Genomic DNA, 18549 nt, shown 5'->3' with positions numbered 1-18549 from the left:
ATGATGATAATTAAGAGCAAAAAATCATAATTAACTTAATTAAAAAGGCTGTTAAGGATTTGATTAGCACGAGGATTTTGTGTTTTATAAAGGGTGTGTTTAAATGAGTATGGTATGATGATTTTTTTTTTTTGTGTGGTAAAAAAGAACAATTTCCAATCCTTTGGATATTTAATAATTACAATTATTATTGACTGACTGTACACATTCCACCACCTCCTCCCGCGTGCTATCTCGCAACATTTGGTAATAAATATTTACACAGCAATTATTATTATTCCATTTTTTCTTTTTTATAAAAAAAAAAAAAATTACTGTTTAAAGAAGCAGTTAAAAAGAAAAACAAAAAAAAAAAAAAAAGTTAAGTGTATCTGTGAATGAAGAAGAAGCAGTTTAAGTAGAGTGAAAAAGAAAAAAGAATAGGGTGAAGACAGAAATGATTTGAAGCAATCAAAAAAAGGAAAGTGATGTTGTCTCGTGTCTTCCTAATTCTAATTTTGATTAATTATTAGTAAGAAGGAGGAGCGTGGTGTGAGGGGGTTCCATTATGCAATTAGTCAAGGAGACAGTGGCTACAGTGGAATGTTTCTGGTCCCCCTTAATATCTATATATATATATATATATATATGCCTTTTATTAGAGATTATTTAATTTGAATTGTATTAATTACTTAAGAGGGTAATTCCATATTGCAAATGTACAAAGATCTAAATGGAATTTTTTTTTTTTTTGGGGTAAATTATAATTTTATTCTTTGTAATTTAATTATTATAATTCGTGTAAATTAAATATAAATTATTATTTAGCTAAGTAACACTTTTAATCTAAGCAAGGGAATATCTCGGTACAAACATATTTGCAAAAAATTGGCAAAAAGAAAATAATACAAAATTAAGAAAATAAATGGTATTTGTATAAAATTATTTTTACAAAAACATAATAAAATAATTAAGGATGTTTTGTCACCAATGGCCACGTGACAAAACAAGTCTCCATTTGCCTATTATATTTAAATGTTCATAAAGCAAACGTGGCCTTAATAATACAATTAATATACAGCTTAATTAAATAAATATTAATTATAATATGAAATTATATTAATTTTAAGTGGTTTTAAGATTTTTAAAATTCTAATTATGGTATGTGAAATTGGAATATGTATATATATGTAGGGGGAAGGCATGTGAAATTGGAATTTTGGGGTTTGGGCTTGAGAGGGATTATCGAGTCCATGTGAGAAAAGCAGCTTTCTTCTGCTTATAAAGCGACCACGCCCCTTCCCCTGCAATCATGCGGTCTACTTTGTTATAATTTCCTTCACTACCTTATTATTATTTACTTCTATACATATATATATATATATAAGTATACATCTTCTCTTCCCCTATGTACCTTGTTTTTCTACAATTTTATTTTCCCAAAATCTTCCCATTTAATTCTTAATTTAGTAAAAAAAAAAAATCAAATAATTAAGATGAAAAGGAAAGTAAATTATAGTAAATTTTAACTAAAAAGAATGAAGAATTGAATAAATAGATGAATAGTAAAAAATGGGGGGGTAAATTATAAAAAGGATTAATTAGTGCGGTAAAAATTATAATTAGCTCGGGAAGCGGGGAGAGCCGCTCGTGCGGACAAGCTTAATCACGCTTTCTAAATGGTTGATTACTTCTCCAAAACGTGATAATACTAATTTAATTTTTAATCATTAGCTAAAGAACAAAAAATAAAATATTTAATTACAGAAAAGGGCTCAACTTTCTAAATATTTCGTCAAACAACCCAACAAAACCCCAAAATTATTTTTGAAAAAGAACAAAAAGCTTCATGCTCCCAAAAGTGGATTTACTCGCTTCCCAAAACCCACCTCTCTACACTACCTTTCAAACACAGTCTTTCTCATCCATCGAGAACTTCTCCCTGTGTATATATATACACCTTGTATCTATCTCCCTCCTCACATTCGCATTCTCATTCTCGTTAACCCTCCTCATGTCTAGACAAAACGAACTGTACTAAGCAGTAAGCTCACAGTATTGTAGTTGGCACCCATTAATACAACTCCAGGTTAAGGTTGATATCTAACAGATATAAATATAGTCGGTGATCGGAAGAAGAAAAACAGAAAGAGAGAGAGAGAGGGGAATGGCGACTGATAAGGTGGCGGAGACAGTGATAGTTGGAAACTACGTGGAGATGGAAACTGAAGGGAAGCCAAGGGACATTAAGTCAAGAGTTTCCAAGTTTTTCTGGCATGGCGGATCTGTTTATGATGCCTGGTTCAGTTGTGCTTCAAATCAGGTTTATGTTATTCACTTCTCATATATATATATATATATATATATATACACACACAGAGAGCTAGTGAGGTGTTTTGTTGATCATTTATATATGTTTGTATTTGTGTTGCAGGTGGCGCAAGTGTTGCTTACACTGCCATATTCATTTTCCCAGCTGGGAATGGTTTCGGGGTTAATCTTCCAACTCTTCTATGGCTTAATGGGTAGCTGGACGGCTTATCTGATCAGCATACTCTATGTAGAATACAGAACAAGAAAGGAAAGGGAGAAAGTAGATTTCAGAAACCATGTTATCCAGGTAATTAAAATAAATTAATTTTAATTAAGATCTTGCTAATCACACATTGAAATTGAATAGAAAATTCAAAGTGAGAAACAGGTTGACATAAAAATGACAGTAGTTCTCTTACTTTAAGGCAGAAATCTAACATGGGTTTTCATGTTTTTCTGTGTCTTTTTTATTTTTATTTTTTAAAAATTCAGTGGTTTGAAGTTCTTGATGGTCTTCTTGGAAAGCATTGGAGGAACGTGGGTTTGGCATTTAATTGCACTTTTCTTCTGTTTGGATCTGTCATTCAGCTCATAGCTTGTGCAAGGTCTGTCCACACACACACACATATATATATATAGTATACATATGTACACATGCATGAAGCTCTTTGCTTTTCTCTGTACATGCATATAAAGCTTCCGTAGTTGTAATCTGACAGATTTGGTGAAAATATACGTATGATAATAATAATTTAACTATGATTATGCAGCAACATATATTACATAAATGATAATCTGGACAAGAGAACTTGGACATACATATTTGGGGCTTGTTGTGCCACCACAGTGTTTATCCCTTCATTTCACAACTACAGAATCTGGTCTTTTCTTGGTCTCTTGATGACTACTTACACTGCTTGGTACCTCACCATTGCCTCTCTCCTCCACGGCCAGGTAATCCTATTTTTTATATAGTTTTTCTAATTAGTTTCTTGACATAATTATTCATCAGTTCGTATTATTATTTTTCCCAGATTTTTTTATTGCAAACTCTGGACGGACACATGTGACATGAAAAATGAGCAGTGTCTAATAGATGCTGGGTTTGAATTGGGTCAAACGAAGACAAGTTGTCTCATCTCTTGTCAAGACTTAGAATGAAAATTACTTAAAAGCCCACGAATTGTTAATCAATTATCAATTAAGTTAATAATTAATTTTATAATTACAATTATGGATTTTGATTTGGATTTATCTAACGCAGGTTGAGGGAGTCAAGCACTCAGGTCCGACCAAGCTTGTGTTATATTTCACTGGGGCCACAAACATTCTCTATACATTTGGGGGACATGCTGTCACTGTGTAAGACAAAAGTTTTGAATTTACAAAGATTTCACGTCCTTTACGTTATTTACAAATCTGCCCCAATTTTTTCATTAATTATTTTTTTTACTTAAAACTACAACCAGCCTTTTTTTTTTTTTTTTAATTTGAAAATGACGCAACCTTCAATTCCTCAGAACCTGATCTGACCGTCAGATCTGCTGACCAATCTATATAAAGTTTTTTGTATTGAATTACGAAATTGCCCTCGGTAGGCGTGGGAGGCAAAAAGGTACTGTGCTTTTTTATTTGACCCCCCCCCCTCTTACTTTTCTTTTCAACAGAGAAAGCCAATAATGATCCTTCGGTCATTTTGCTTTTTCTATCGTGAGAAAGTAAATACCCAATCATGGTTCTGCTTTCAATTTCTATTTTAATTTTTTAGTTTTAAATTTTGTATTAATTGAGTAATAATCTTTTTTTAAAAAAGAAAATAGGAAAATTGAATTTAAAGAGGTGGACAAAATTAATTGATGTTGCAGGGAGATAATGCACGCAATGTGGAAGCCACAGAGGTTCAAGGCAATATACTTGTTGGCTACAGTGTATGTGCTCACACTGACACTCCCGTCTGCCGCAGCCGTTTACTGGGCATTCGGAGACATGCTTCTAAACCACTCCAATGCTTTTTCTCTTCTCCCAAAATCACCTTTCCGAGACATGGCTGTCATTTTGATGCTCATCCACCAGGTAATTATAATTTCCCCCACGTTTACCTTCAATAAAATTATTATTATTATTATTTTTAGATTTTTAAGTAAAATCCAAAATTAAATAAAATTTATTTATTTATTTATTTTTTATTTTTTATTTTTTTTGCAGTTCATAACATTTGGATTTGCATGCACGCCCCTGTATTTTGTGTGGGAGAAAGCAATCGGCATGCACGAATGCAAGAGTCTGTGCAAGCGAGCAGCAGCTAGATTGCCTGTGGTCATCCCCATCTGGTTCCTCGCCATCATCTTCCCTTTCTTCGGACCTATCAATTCCACCGTCGGATCTCTCCTCGTCAGCTTCACCGTCTACATCATCCCCGCCCTGGCCCACATCTTCACCTTCAAATCAGCCGCCGCCCGCGAGGTAACTCCCTACACCCTAGCATTCTCCAATCCAATCACAAAACTTGAGAAACTTCCCAATTAGAGAATGCCGCGTGTTCTGAAGCTCGTTGAAGTCAAATGCTTGACAGACATGTGATTAATTGGTGTCCGTTACATTATTAATGTGCGAAGATTAAGCGAGAGAGAACAGAGAGGTAGCGTGTGGTTGCTGTGTAGCAGATGAAGAAAAAATAATTAATTAATTTTCTCGTCACCCGATACTACACCGTTTTAATGTTCTTTCAGTTTTGCTTCCCCAAAAAGGAGATCCAAAGGCGCGAGATTCGTGCTGCAACAATGAGGCAGAATATCTGTCCGTACCTGATACCTCCCTTATTTGGGGGGAGTACCCTATAAACTGTCTTTTCTTGATTTGCTGCCACCTCATAATACGTGGGACCCTTTTAGTTAATCGTATCCGACCGATGGATGACTTGACTTATATTATTTTGTTGACCTGATGGACGGTTGTGATTGTGCAGAACGCAGTTGAGCAGCCACCAAGATTCGTAGGTCAATGGGTTGGGACGTACACGATCAATATCTTCATTGTGGTGTGGGTACTGGTCGTTGGGTTCGGATTCGGTGGGTGGGCGAGCATGACAAACTTCATACACCAGATCGACACGTTTGGATTATTCACCAAGTGCTACCAATGCCCTCCTCCGTCATCGTTGACTCACCACCAAAACGGCACCGTTGCGGCGGCACCTCCGCCGCTCCACCACCTCGGGAACCACACTCGCGGCCTTTGATTCCGACACACCAACAATTGTTAGTGCCAGGATGAAGTGGAGTCAAGCGCGTTTGGAGATGCAGAGTAAGGGTTTTTAGCATAGAGAGGTTGTTGTGCATTTTAAGAGGAAGAGAAAAAAGGGTTGTACTAGATTGAAAAGAGAAACAGAGAAGAAGAATTTGTACTTTTTTTCTTTTTTAAATCTTTGGAGTTAAAATGCTTAATCACTCAAATCTATATAATGGAGTTAATATTTGGGTGTTACACAACGCAAATTACCAATTTACCATGTGATTTTTTGAGGATTAAGGGTTAATTGATTTTTAATCATGTTAATGAATATTAAGCCCACACCGATTAGGTTTTAAGGATATCAAACGCTAATTCTGCATAATTACATGTATACCCCACCATAAGAAATATATGGATTCCTTTCCCCCCTCAAGATCTACCTGCGCCACTCTTAAAGCTCTGCCAGACCCTGTTATATCCTAATTGACACATCAATGTTATATATGTGTAATATATATATGTATATAGGTTTGAGTTTTGGTCTCTATATAAATACATTACTCTCCAACTTAGGTACAAAGATCAAGGAGCTTGGTTGATTACCGATCACGCTTGAAAATGATCATTCATCAAGTAAAAGTTAGACTGCATGAATGCTGTAAAAAGTATCTATAAATATGTACGTAGATAAAATATATTCAAGCTTTAAAAGCATGTCTTCTTTTTCCATGATTAAAGATATAAGAGAGTGAAAAAAGCCTGTATGGACAAAACTACCAAATAACTACAGGAATGAATAACGTATTGGCTAGGGAATGGAAACTATTATTGATATACTGGTAAAGCTTAACCTCTTCTTTACATATATATATATACACACACACATACATACAGAGAGAGAGAGAGAGAGAGAGGGGGGGGGGGGAGCTGTGCAAAATATATAATATGATGAGAGAATCTAAGCATCTCTCATAATGTACTATACAATGGAAAAGGGTGGTTCATACGCACACAAACATGAGAGCATGCGACCTCCAAAAAGAAGAAAACAAAGGCTGCTCTTTTTTCACTTTCCCCCACACATGTATAGATATAGATATATAGATATGTATGTATAGATATGTATATAATACCCATTATTCGTTAGACAATAAGGCAATGCTAACGAGATATAGACTTGGCGAGAGACATTAACTTTTTCTTGCTTTTCTTTTTTAGTTCTGTTTCAAAATTGGAAATTGGAAATTATATGTTGTGATAAAATAAAATGAAGTATCTTGGAATTATCCAGTAAGTGATTTGCCCGTTTCTTGGATCTAACACAAATTTATTTTTCTCAAAATGGGCTCACCAGAATTTTTTTTAAAAGCCTTGGCCATAAAACATCTATATGGATTGACTATTGCAGACCAGACCAGACCAACCATCTCTCTCTGACTCTAGGTTCCAGCAAATTACGAAATTTTGTTCAAAACTAATCTTTTTATAATTTTAAAAAACACGGTTTCTTGTGTCAATGTGATGTATTTAAATTTTATTTTCGAAGCATTTATAGATTTTATATGTTTTAATTACGATGATTCTCCTTTTTAGGAAGATATCATAGATCTCTCCTTTCTCTAACTACACCAACTGTTAAATAATATCATGCTTAATATAAATAATATAAGAGAGCACAACTATGGATATATATATATATGGGTAATTATAACATAAATGGGTATTAAAGATTATGGATTAGGCAAAGTGGGTTGGGTTATTGATGTGTTTATGTATGGTTGAAGATCTGGGTACAAGAGAAATATTTGTCTTCTAAGGGTGAATAAATAAAAAATTACATTTTCTTTTACTTGGTTTAGAAAATAAATGGGTACTAAAGATTATGAAGGCTGTTTCTTAATTAATGTTTAAGAGAATTCAAGTGGCAAACTAGACACACCCTGATGCATTCTTATAATTAATGCTAACTTCACCATTAGGTGAAAAGAAATTAAGAGTAGAGATACTTATATTTTGAATATAAGTAGTAGCTAATTGAAGAAACCCAAATGAAACTCTCTTAAACCCACAAAAGAAAAACTAGGACATCCATAATATTTGAGATCAATCAAATGTTCTAAGACTTCAAATTTAACTAAAAATGGTTACTTCTCAAAACAATTAGTCTCAGTGATTTAGAATCCGTATCCAGATTATACCTTTTAATGGCATAAACAAATCGTTCGAAACATCAGTAATCGGCAGCCAATCGTAATTATCGACAGGATTATTCAACTGCAACCCCTGGATGATGCCAAAATATGAACATGTCCAGACTCCATTGGGTTACCATACAAATATTCTTCACAATATCCACATCCACATCTATATATTTTCTTTTGCATAGTACACGCAAGGCCTTTAAGATACTGGTTATATATAAAATATATAACCATATTCGGTGGAGGAGAGGTTATCATCGAATACAAACAAAATAGAAAAAAGAAAAAGGGGTCAACCAGAAATTGACCAGTAGTCCAACCAAGAACCACTATGAAACAGCAAGCTTCCATAATTGGGTAGTAGCTTTGGGTTGCATTATTCACATGGTTTATGCACAAATCACTCCCTACACTCTTTCTAAACACCACAAGAAAAAGAAGCACATAATCAATCTACAAAAATCTTGACCCTACACCATCCCTAAACAGATAATTACAACAAATCAGAGAAACCTTATGAGAAAGAAAACAAACCCATCAACGATTAACATCCAATTCCATCATTTACATCAAGACAGTCATTTAATGGCAAACCCAGATGGGGTTTTTTAAAAGAATTTCACAGGCATCTGATTCTGAGCAAACAAATGAGTAACGATGAATCAGAATATGAATGCAGGTTAAAGAGAGATAAGAGAAGACAGTGGGGAAAACCAAACCAGCTTGTATTCTTATATATGTGTATTAACACTTTAAAATCAACAGTGAGAGTTTAAACATCCATGATTTGTTGAGAAATTATATAATCACCATCATCATTTCTCTCTACTGCTCCTAAAAAAAGCCCCATTACAAGCAGACCAGACCTTTAAAGACTAAAATTAAGAAATTCAAGAGATGACCGAACCATCAGCCAGATCATCCTTCGGAAACCGAGATCCTAATAAAAAAACCCTAATGCGAAAACCCAACCATGCTAAAATTAAATTAACCGATCACCAGGTGCCATAAAACCGATAAAAGACCAACATAAGGTATACCCAAGAGAGAATCAACGTAGATCTGAAGAGACAAACCTACCTTTCTCTACTCTTGGGGTTCCTTCAGAAGATCAACGACTACTGTTTGGACAGTCTCTGGCGAAATGCCCACCCTCGCCACAGTTGTAGCAGTTCCCAGCGGCGCCGCCACCTCCGCCTCCATATCTCCCACCTCCACCTCCGCCGTAACCACCTCCGCCTTGAGAGCAGTCCCTCGCCATATGCCCCATCTCACCACACCTGAAACAACCACCACCGCCTCCGCCGCCTCCGCTGCCTCCTCCATAGCCACTACTACCATAACCACCTCCGCCTCTGCCTCCTCTTCCACCGTATCCGCCCCCTCCTCCATAACCACCACCGCCACCGTATCCGCCCCCGCCGTATCCGCCCCCACCGTATCCACCGCCACCTCGTCCTCCCCTTCCGCCGCCTCCGCCGCCTCCGCGGTTGCTGCTTCCCTGGACGGCGCCTCCATCAGGACCAGAGACATCTACGGCCTTGGTTCGACCATCAGTGGTCTCGATGACGAACTCTACCTGTTCGCCCTCGCCAAGGCTCCTGAAACCCTCGGCGCGGATGGAGGACTGGTGGACAAAGAGATCTTCTCCGCCATCATCAGGGGTAATGAAACCATACCCCTTCTGATCATTGAACCACTTGACCTTCCCACTCAATCTCTCCCCGCCACTACTCATCTTAGATCTCCTCCTCGAAAAAACCCTAACCCTAAAAGAAAAAAAAGAAAAAAAACCTCTGCCAGCAAACTAACAGAACCAAACAAATTTCTCTCTCCTATCTCGCTACATACAAGGGAGTGGGTGGTGGGGGTGGGGGGACTGCCTACTTTATATTGCTGGGAGATTGGAAATGGTGTGAGTGCCACGTCAGCATTTTGAAAATCGAGTGGGGCCCGGTTGTTATCCTTTTTGGGCTGAAACGGCTGTGTTTTCAAGCCTTTTACCTGCGTGATTTGGATCTTCGTAAAACAAGTATGCGATTTCAACGACTGGGGATCTGCCGGGAGAATGAATCACGGCCGTCGGATTCGATTTGGAAGTTGAATAGTTTAAAATTTTAACTCAAAATAAAATAATATTCTTTTCGAAAAATAATTAATCAATTTTATTTTCACTTCCTGGGGCCGGATGAGTTTTGATGTTTTCCATGTAGCCAAAAGGAACACATCTAATGTGAGGAACGTGGGGCACGTTGGGTTTAGGGACAGAAGAATAATATTAATAAAGCAGTATAGTTAATATAAAAAAATAGATATATTAAGTATATTAATTAATTAATTTAATTCAATTTAATTTTTGTTAGTTTAAAAAATAAATAAATAAAAACATATTATAAATCGGAAAAATAATTTCATGCTTTATAGGAGACAATACGGTGTCGTCGAATTAAAATAGACCCCACCAGGCCAGGTGTACACGAGGACGCAATGCGGGACCCTCCTCAGAAATCTCTTGAAAGGACGATCCAATCTATCACAATTTTCGCTAATTCACCGTACTCAAATTCGTACTGTGTTTTTTTTAATTTATATTTAAAAATCTTGTAATTCTATTACTCACGTAATTAAATTTGATAATCTCACCAATTATTCAGTTAAATAATTATTAGAAATAATTTAAAATACCATATATAAAATATTAATATTCAAGTAAATAATTATTGGAAATAAAAAATTGGAAAGTTCGAAGACTAGTCAAAAAGGCATAGTGAAGGGTCCAAGATTGGATTAATTTTTTCAATTTTATAATAAGGATTGGATTGGACCTCACAATGAGTCGTTGTCTATTTAAAAGGGGCAAGGAGTTCAAGTTTCTATGCGTATATCATCATGAAGAATGTGACTATTACAAGTAAGTCATAGCCCGACTTACAATATTTAAAAAGAAAATAAAACTAGTTTAATTTATATATTATATATTTTAGTGTCGTCATAATTCATAATTTGGATAAATTTTATAATAAAAACAAATCTTAGTAATTAATTTTACAAATTTTTTAATGATGAATTCTATTTGAAATGTTCAATAAATAAATAAATAAAAAAACATATATTTTATGAATTGTTGAATAGTCATTATCAGCATTAAATAAGGGGGGGAACCCACATATATGCCACAAAAATTATGATCCCAAAATGAATTTATTGTGGGGGGACCTCCGTTCTATTGGGCCTTTCTCGGCTTCAGTCACCCACGGGTGATACGTTTGTTTTCGCTAATTTTATTTGCAGTACAAAATGTTTATAAGCAAATAACTCCACTCCGCATGCTGATTCAAACTCTGGTGAGTTTAAATTTGTAATTCCATATTGAAATTAATTTTTCATTAATTAAACGAAAAAACCAGGTTTTATCGAATAAATATTTGAATAAAAATAATATTTTAATTTGTTGATAAATTATGTATAAGAAATATATATTTTATTTAAGAATAATTAAGAAAATACCCTTTTAACTTAAAAAATAAGATATGACTTTTGGTTTTGTTTTATTACAAAAGATACCATTTTAATTAGTAATCAAGTAGATGATTGTTAAGAGATTTGACAATCTTACTATAATATCAAATAGTTATACATTATTATATTCTTAAATTATTGTTAAGAAATAAGTGCATTCAATTCGATATTTCTTGTTCCCTCATGTAATGATTTTTTTTTTCTTTTTTGTTTGGTTTAATGATAATTTATCCTCATTTAGTTCATATTAAACATAATATTTACTCTCGTACACTTACTATTTACTCGTCAAATTATTGTTTATGTTAATTATATGTGAGCACTATAAGAGACGATGTAAGATTCGAGCTCTTTGTTGTAAGCAAATCTTTTTCATGTCATCATTGTCGTAGCAAAGCCATTGTATTTTTTTTAATCTCTTTCTGTTAATATTGGTAATTGTACATATTTATGTACGTTTTACATATTTATATGGAAGTCGTGTTTTTATAAATGAAAATGTTATCTGATAGTAGTTAAGTTTGAAAATAATTTTTTTTTTCTTTATGAATTTTGGTTACTGTGTTTATTTTATAGCTTAGTAAGTAATAAAAAAAATCTATATAAATTTGTTAAACAATATTGTAACGATCCACGAACTCCAAATGTGATAAATTATAAATTTAGTGTGGAAGTAAAATAATAAATTAGGGTTTACATTCCTTACACAATAACTGAAAGTACCAAATAAGGCTTACGAGAATAACAATTATAAAAGAACAACTAATAACTAAAAAAATAAATTAAAAGTAAACGAACTGAATGTCCTACTCGCAATCTTTTTCTAGATCGGGCTCTGGGTCGTGGTTCTCTTGATATGAAATGATTGATGAAAGAGTGAGTTACACTATCCAAAGTAACAATATCACGATACTCACTGACACATAAATAAAGGATAATATAAATCATAAAAATAACTAATGGAACTCTTAATTTAAGTAAATTCGTTTGTTATAAATAAAATTATTTACCGCATACTTACCTTAGCGAAATTACCCAAAAAAAACCTATACAGTCAATAACATAACACATATCATAATTTCATATACGATCAGTCGGAACAACAACCTTCCCTTTTATTATTATACTGGTATGCATAGGGATCTGTAGGAATGTCATCGTTACACGTGAACTATTTTTTTTACATTTTCAATTAACGGGTCGTCCCCATACTCCGTCCGGTGTGAGCGCCAAAAAATACAATCCATCAATACCTCGTCCGGTATGGGGATGAAACGAGTCATCCCCATACCTCGTCCGGTATGAGCATCAAATTACCAAACCTCGATACCCCATCCGGTATGAAACAACGTTCACGATAAGGTTCTCTATATACCCAGTCCGTCCACCATCTCTCATGATATCCAGTAAGGCTATCGTTTCATCCATCCACTTAATCAAATAATTTTTCATTTACCTTTAATTTCCAGTTTTCTAGTTCAACCGTAATCACTTAAAACAAGCAAAACATGCATCAAAAGGAATACAATCACATCATCATACCAATTTTAGTGTATTATCATGCATTTAAAAACTGTAAATTCAGACAATCGATTAAACATAGTAAACAATAGTAAATAACCGGTTCTGAATCCATTAGTAACCTGTAATTAGTTATGAATGTTGTTCTAAGTTTCACAAAAGACCATATTATTTAAAATCATACTTCAATTTCTTACATGAAATAAAGTGAGGGATTCTTACTCAAACTGATGTCCAAAATGCTAACTTTTGACTACACATACTAGTGGTCTCCGGGTTCTTTGAATTTTTATTCAAGATTTAAAATGCGCTTCAAGTACCTAAAAATATCCCAAAAAATCCAAAATCAGTATTAGGAACCCTTTTTCGTCAATTCTGAAATTCTAGTATGGTAGCTCGGCCGTGCTCCGGAGACAGTATTACCGTTCGCGGCAGCGGTTTACCTCGGGTCGGTTGTTTTTGGTCGTTTTCAGGCAAATTCAGCCGGTTTTATACTAATCCCTGCGAGAAAATACGTTAAAGGGCATCGGTTGACTGAAAAACGTCAAAAAATCGAAACTTATCGGTGGCGGGGTTCTCTGGTGCAGCGGCTCCACCGGCTCACCTTCGCGGTTGGGTATTTTGCTTCAGTCAACTTGTAGAGAAGGAAACAATGATTATAATAGTGAAAGAATTACGCAAAACAGGAATTAGAAAGGGCCTTATCAGAGGCAATTTTTGTATTTTCCCGTGGCAACGGCGACGCGCTTTGCCCTCAGTTTTCGATCAATCTGCCGGTCCTTTTGCTCTGATTTAGCTATAGGGGTATTTAAAATCAAATTTCGAGCAAAGAGAAATTTTTTTACATCTTTTGGCGGTCTGAAGTGGCTCCTGCGTGGTGGCGACAACAACTGACTTTCTCCCCGGCAATTGGGTTTTCTTCTCCGGTGGGGGGTTTCTTGCAGCTAGGGTTATGTTTGGTGTGAAAAGAGTTATTTATATCCGTCCCCTTTTAATTTGAACCGTCCAGCGAGTTTGATCTTAACCATCCGATCACGATTAAATAGCGAGTGAATATAGGTCATTCATCACGATCTGATCTATCTCGTCCTATCGCATTTAAATAGGAAGTGGATCTAAACCGTTTATCACATTTAAATATGACCGTCCGATCACGTCTGGGGAGGGAACAGATCTGGACCGTCCGTGCGCGCATGAACGAACCTGGACCGTCTGATCGTGAGCACGCGGATCACCAGCATGGCCTCCTACATGGTACCAAGTCAGCGTTCCTTGCCATGTGGCGCGCTCTGGTTCATCGGGGCTGCTGACTAGGCATCCTACGTAACACAATTTTCTTAAATTGTATTTTGACATTCAGTTTCTATTTTTCTTTCAAAAATACTCCCAAAATTTAAATTTTCATCTCTTTTTACCAAAATTATTTTCAATTTCATCATCAGTTAAATTTTCTTCATTTTTACATTAAATAAGAATTGAAAATTTTAAAAAAAATTATAATTATTCATTAATTTTAATTAAAATTAAAATTAATTAGGGCATTACAACTCTCTCCCCTTAAAAGAAATTTGGTCTCTCAAATTTGTCTATCTTTTACTAAATCAAACAGTCGGGGATATTTGGTTTTGAAGCCCGATTCTAGCTCCCATGTGGCATCTCCTGATGTGTGATTCTGCCATAGGACCTTAACAAAGAGAATTTTTCGATTGCGGAGTACTCTGCTCTTTCGGTCCACAATACCAACTAGTACTTTCTCGTAAGACAAATCCTCCTAGAGTGAACGAGACGCGTAGGCCAAGACATTAGAGGAGTTCGGGTTGTACTTATAGTAGCATGAATATATGAAACACATTATGGACCTTAAAAAGTTCTGGAGGTAGTGCCAGATTGTAGGCGGCGGTGCCAATTCGGTCTAATATTTCAAATGACCGAATAAATTGGAGGTTTAGTTTTCCCCTCTTGCTAAAGCTAATGATTCCATTGAAATGAGTGACTTTAAAGAACACCCGATCACCTTTCTCAAATTCTAAATCTCTCTTCTGAGTGTCCGCATAACTCTTCTGTCTGCTCTCAGCCATCTGAATGTTCTTTCTGATCTTAACTATTTTTGTTGTAGTCTCATATATGAGATATGAGTTGAACAGTTTTCCATCACCAACTTCTTTTCAACATATCGGCGATCTGCATGGGCGGCCATACAACGTCGCGTATGGAGTCATCTAATACTTGTTTGGTAGTTGTTATTGTATACGAATTCTATCAGGGGTAGATGATCATCCCAATGGCCCCCGAAGTCAAGAACACAAACTCGGAGTATATTCTTAAGTGTGTGGATCGTCATTTTTCACTGTCCAATTGTCTGAAGGTGGAATGTAGTACTAAAAGACAATTTCGTTCCCATGGCTTGCTGAAAACTAGACCAGAATCGAGAAGTAACATTGGGTCCCTGTTGGACACTATTGTCACTAGTATTATATGTAATATGACTATCTCCCAGATATACATTTTTACTAACTTATTCAAGGGGTCGGTTATCCTAATGGCTAAGAAGTGGGAAGACTTGATAAGCCGGTCAATAATTATCAAGATGGCATCATGTCCTGATTGTGCTTTAGGCAATCATGTTACAAAATTTATTGTGATATATTCCCACTTCCACTCCGAAATTGGTAATGGCTGAAGTAGTCCGCCTAGGCGTTGATGCTCTGCTTCAACCTGCAAACATACCAAATACTTAAAAATAAAGTCGATCACATCTCTTTTCAACCCGTTCTACAAAAATCGGGGTCGCATACTTTGATACATCCTATTACTTTCGAGATGCATGGTAAAATTTGAGATATAAGCCTCTGTAATGATATCCCTTTTCAACTCACTGCTACTTATAACACAAACATTGTCCTAAAATCTAAGCAACCCATATACAGAGACTCTGAATTCTGAATTAACTTATTGTTCTACATCTTTCATGAGGGTTGCTAGGGTGGAATCGGCGAACTGAGTTTCCTTTATTCTCTATATTAACTCGGGTTGAACGGTTAGTTAGACCAAACATGTGACTCTCTTCAAGTCCTGAAGTCACACTTGTTATGCAGCCCCTATTACCCTGCATTCTGAAATCATCAAGTGAGATAATATACCTGTACTTTTTCTACTGAGTGCGTCGGCTACCACATTGTCCTTATCCTAGTGATATAAGATATTGGTATCATAGTTCTTGAGAAGTTCTAACTATCTTCTCTGACGCATGTTGAGTTCATTTTGAGTGAATGTGTGTTTCAAGCTCTTATGGTCGGTATATATCTGAAAGGTCTCCCCATACAAGTAATGGCGCCAAGTCTTAAATGTGTGGATAATTGCCGCAAGTTTTAAGTCATGGGTGGGGTAGTTTTTCTCATGACTATTCAACTGCCTGGACTCATAGGCTATGACATTTTCATGCTGCATCAGAACACAATCCAACATTGGGTAGTAGGTATCATTATAAACTATATATCCACCCGATCCGCTCAGCAAGACCAACACATGTGCAGTAGTCAACTATTTTTTTAGTTCTAAAAAACTTATTTCGCAGTTCTCGTTCCACTCAAACTTGACATTCTTCTTTGTGAGCTGAGTCAGATGAGCAGCTAGGTTAGAAAATTCATCAACAAACCTGTGGTAATAACCTGTCATCCCCAGAAAGCTACAAATATCCTTGATCGAAGTCAATTTATTCCAGCCGAGCACCGCTTCTACTTTTTTGGGGTTCACTGACACTCCATCATTTGAATTGATGTGCCCTAGGAAGGTAGTTTGCTCAAGGCATAACCCATACTTACTCAACTTTGCATACAACTTATTCTCTCTAAGAACCTGCAAAATCTGAGTCAGATGGTAAATGTGTTCCTCTCTGCTTTTGAAATAAACCAAGATATCATTAATGAATATAATGACGAACTGATCCAGAAATTGTCTGAAAATCATGTTTATCAAATCCAAGAACATGGCTGGTGCATTGGTTAGTGCAAATGGCATGACCAGGAACTCATAGTGTCCGTACCTGGTTCGAAAGATTATTTTGGGAATGTTTTCTACCCTGATCTTTACATGATGTTAATCAGAACGCAGATCTTCTTTGAGAAGACCTAGGCACGTTGCAACTGATAAAAAATGTCATCGATCCTGAGAAAGGGTTACTTGTTCTTGATATGGACCATGTTCAGATCTCTGTAGTCAATATATAACCTTGACGCTCTATCTCTCTTTCTTGCAAATGGGACTCCAACACCCCAAGGGGCCACACTATGTCAGATGAATCTATTTTCGGTCGAATTCGGCCAATTTTGTATCAATCCCTGTAAGAAAATATGTTAAGGGGTCTCGGTTGGCACAAAAAAATTGAACAATCGAAACTTACTGGCGGGAGGGTTCTCTGGTACAATGATTCTATCAGCTCACCTTCGCGGTTAGGTGTTTTGGTTTGGTCAACCTTTAGAGAAGGAAACGATGATTACAATGGTGGAAGAATTACGCAGAGTAGAAATCGGGACGGGCCTCATCGGAGGTAGCAGGGTTGTCCCAATACCCCATCTGGTATGAACACTAAGATATTAAACCTCAATACTCTGTCAGGTATAAGGGTGAAGCGAGTCGTCCCCATACCCCGTCCGGTATGAGTGATAAATTACCAAGTCTCCATACCTTATCCGGTATGAGACAACATTCACGGTAGGGTTCCCTATGTACCTGATCCATCCACTATCTCACAGGATATCTACTAAGACTGTCATTCTATCTATTTATTTGATTATACTCCCTTCCTGTTTTCCCTTAGTCTCCATTACCAAATCAAATATAATCACATAAATAATAAACATGCATACGGTAATGCAATTATATCTCAAATCTCAAAATCAAAAAGTGATCAAGTAAGGCAGTAATACATGCATTTAAATTATAAAATAGATAAACCAGATATCATCATGCTTTTAGACTGTAAAATAAATCAACAGAAATCAATAGGGAATAATGTTCGGATTATGCTTCATTAACAATTCGTAATTAATTATGCACATATATTTAATTTGTACAAAATACCGTATTATTATTTATTTAAACTTCAATTATATGATGGGGAATAGGGTGATGGATCCTTACTTAATTTGACGCCAAAAAACTAAATGGTTTACTGCGCCTACAAGCAGTCCTTGAGTTCCCTGAATTTTCCTCCGGATACTGAAACGCACTTATAGTACCTACAAATATCCGAAAAAAATTCAAAATCAGTTACAGGACCTACTCGGCCAATTTTAAAAATCCAGCACGGCGTGGCCGCCGCTCGCGTTGGCGGTCCGCCTCGGGTCGACCGTTTTTGGCCGAATTCGGTCGATTTTATATCGATTCCTGCGAGCACACATGCTAAAGGGTCTCGGTAGGCCGAAAAAATACGAAAAATTAAAACTCATCAGTGGCGGAGCTCTCTGGTGTGACAGCTCCTCCGGCTCACGATTCGGTTGGGTTTTTCGCTTCGGTCAATCTGTAGAGAAAAAAACAGTGATCACAATGGTGAAAAAGTTATATGAAACGAGAATTGGGAAGGGCCTCATCGGAGGCGATTTGTGAAATTTTCCGTGGCAGCGCCGTCAGGCTTCGTCGGTGTTTTTCAGCCAATTGGCTGGTTCTTTCACTCTGATTTGGCTATGAATCAGTTTAAGATTGAATTTCGTACAAGAGGAGAAATTTTTACCTTTTTTGGCGGTCGAAAAGGGTTTCGGTGTGACGACGGGTGGCAGTGGTCGACTCC

The 18549-nt window shown here is 36.2% G+C and overlaps 2 protein-coding genes across 2 annotated transcripts; one reads left to right on the top strand and one right to left on the bottom strand.

The window, feature by feature from the left end:
- The first annotated feature begins 1853 nt into the window (after positions 1 to 1853).
- LOC110816564 (auxin transporter-like protein 5) lies at positions 1854 to 5786 on the top strand. The gene is made up of 8 exons (XM_022044806.2): positions 1854 to 2302; positions 2414 to 2599; positions 2785 to 2897; positions 3063 to 3246; positions 3557 to 3654; positions 4158 to 4365; positions 4498 to 4755; positions 5258 to 5786. The coding sequence occupies exons 1-8, from the start codon at positions 2147 to 2149 to the stop codon at positions 5528 to 5530; spliced, it is 1476 nt and encodes a 491-aa protein (XP_021900498.1). The 5' UTR covers positions 1854 to 2146; the 3' UTR covers positions 5531 to 5786.
- Positions 5787 to 8428: 2642 nt separating this feature from the next.
- Positions 8429 to 9594, bottom strand: LOC110816414 (glycine-rich protein 2). Its single transcript, XM_022044595.2, has one exon. It carries the CDS (start codon positions 9460 to 9462, stop codon positions 8836 to 8838), a length of 627 nt encoding a protein of 208 aa, XP_021900287.1. The 5' UTR covers positions 9463 to 9594; the 3' UTR covers positions 8429 to 8835.
- Positions 9595 to 18549: the final 8955 nt, after the last annotated feature.

This window comes from Carica papaya, chromosome 6 (genome assembly GCF_054855325.1).
Source record: "Carica papaya isolate Zhongbai chromosome 6, ASM5485532v1, whole genome shotgun sequence".
In the NCBI taxonomy this organism is placed as follows: Eukaryota; Viridiplantae; Streptophyta; class Magnoliopsida; order Brassicales; family Caricaceae; genus Carica; species Carica papaya.
This window is presented reverse-complemented; position numbering and strand designations above follow the sequence as displayed.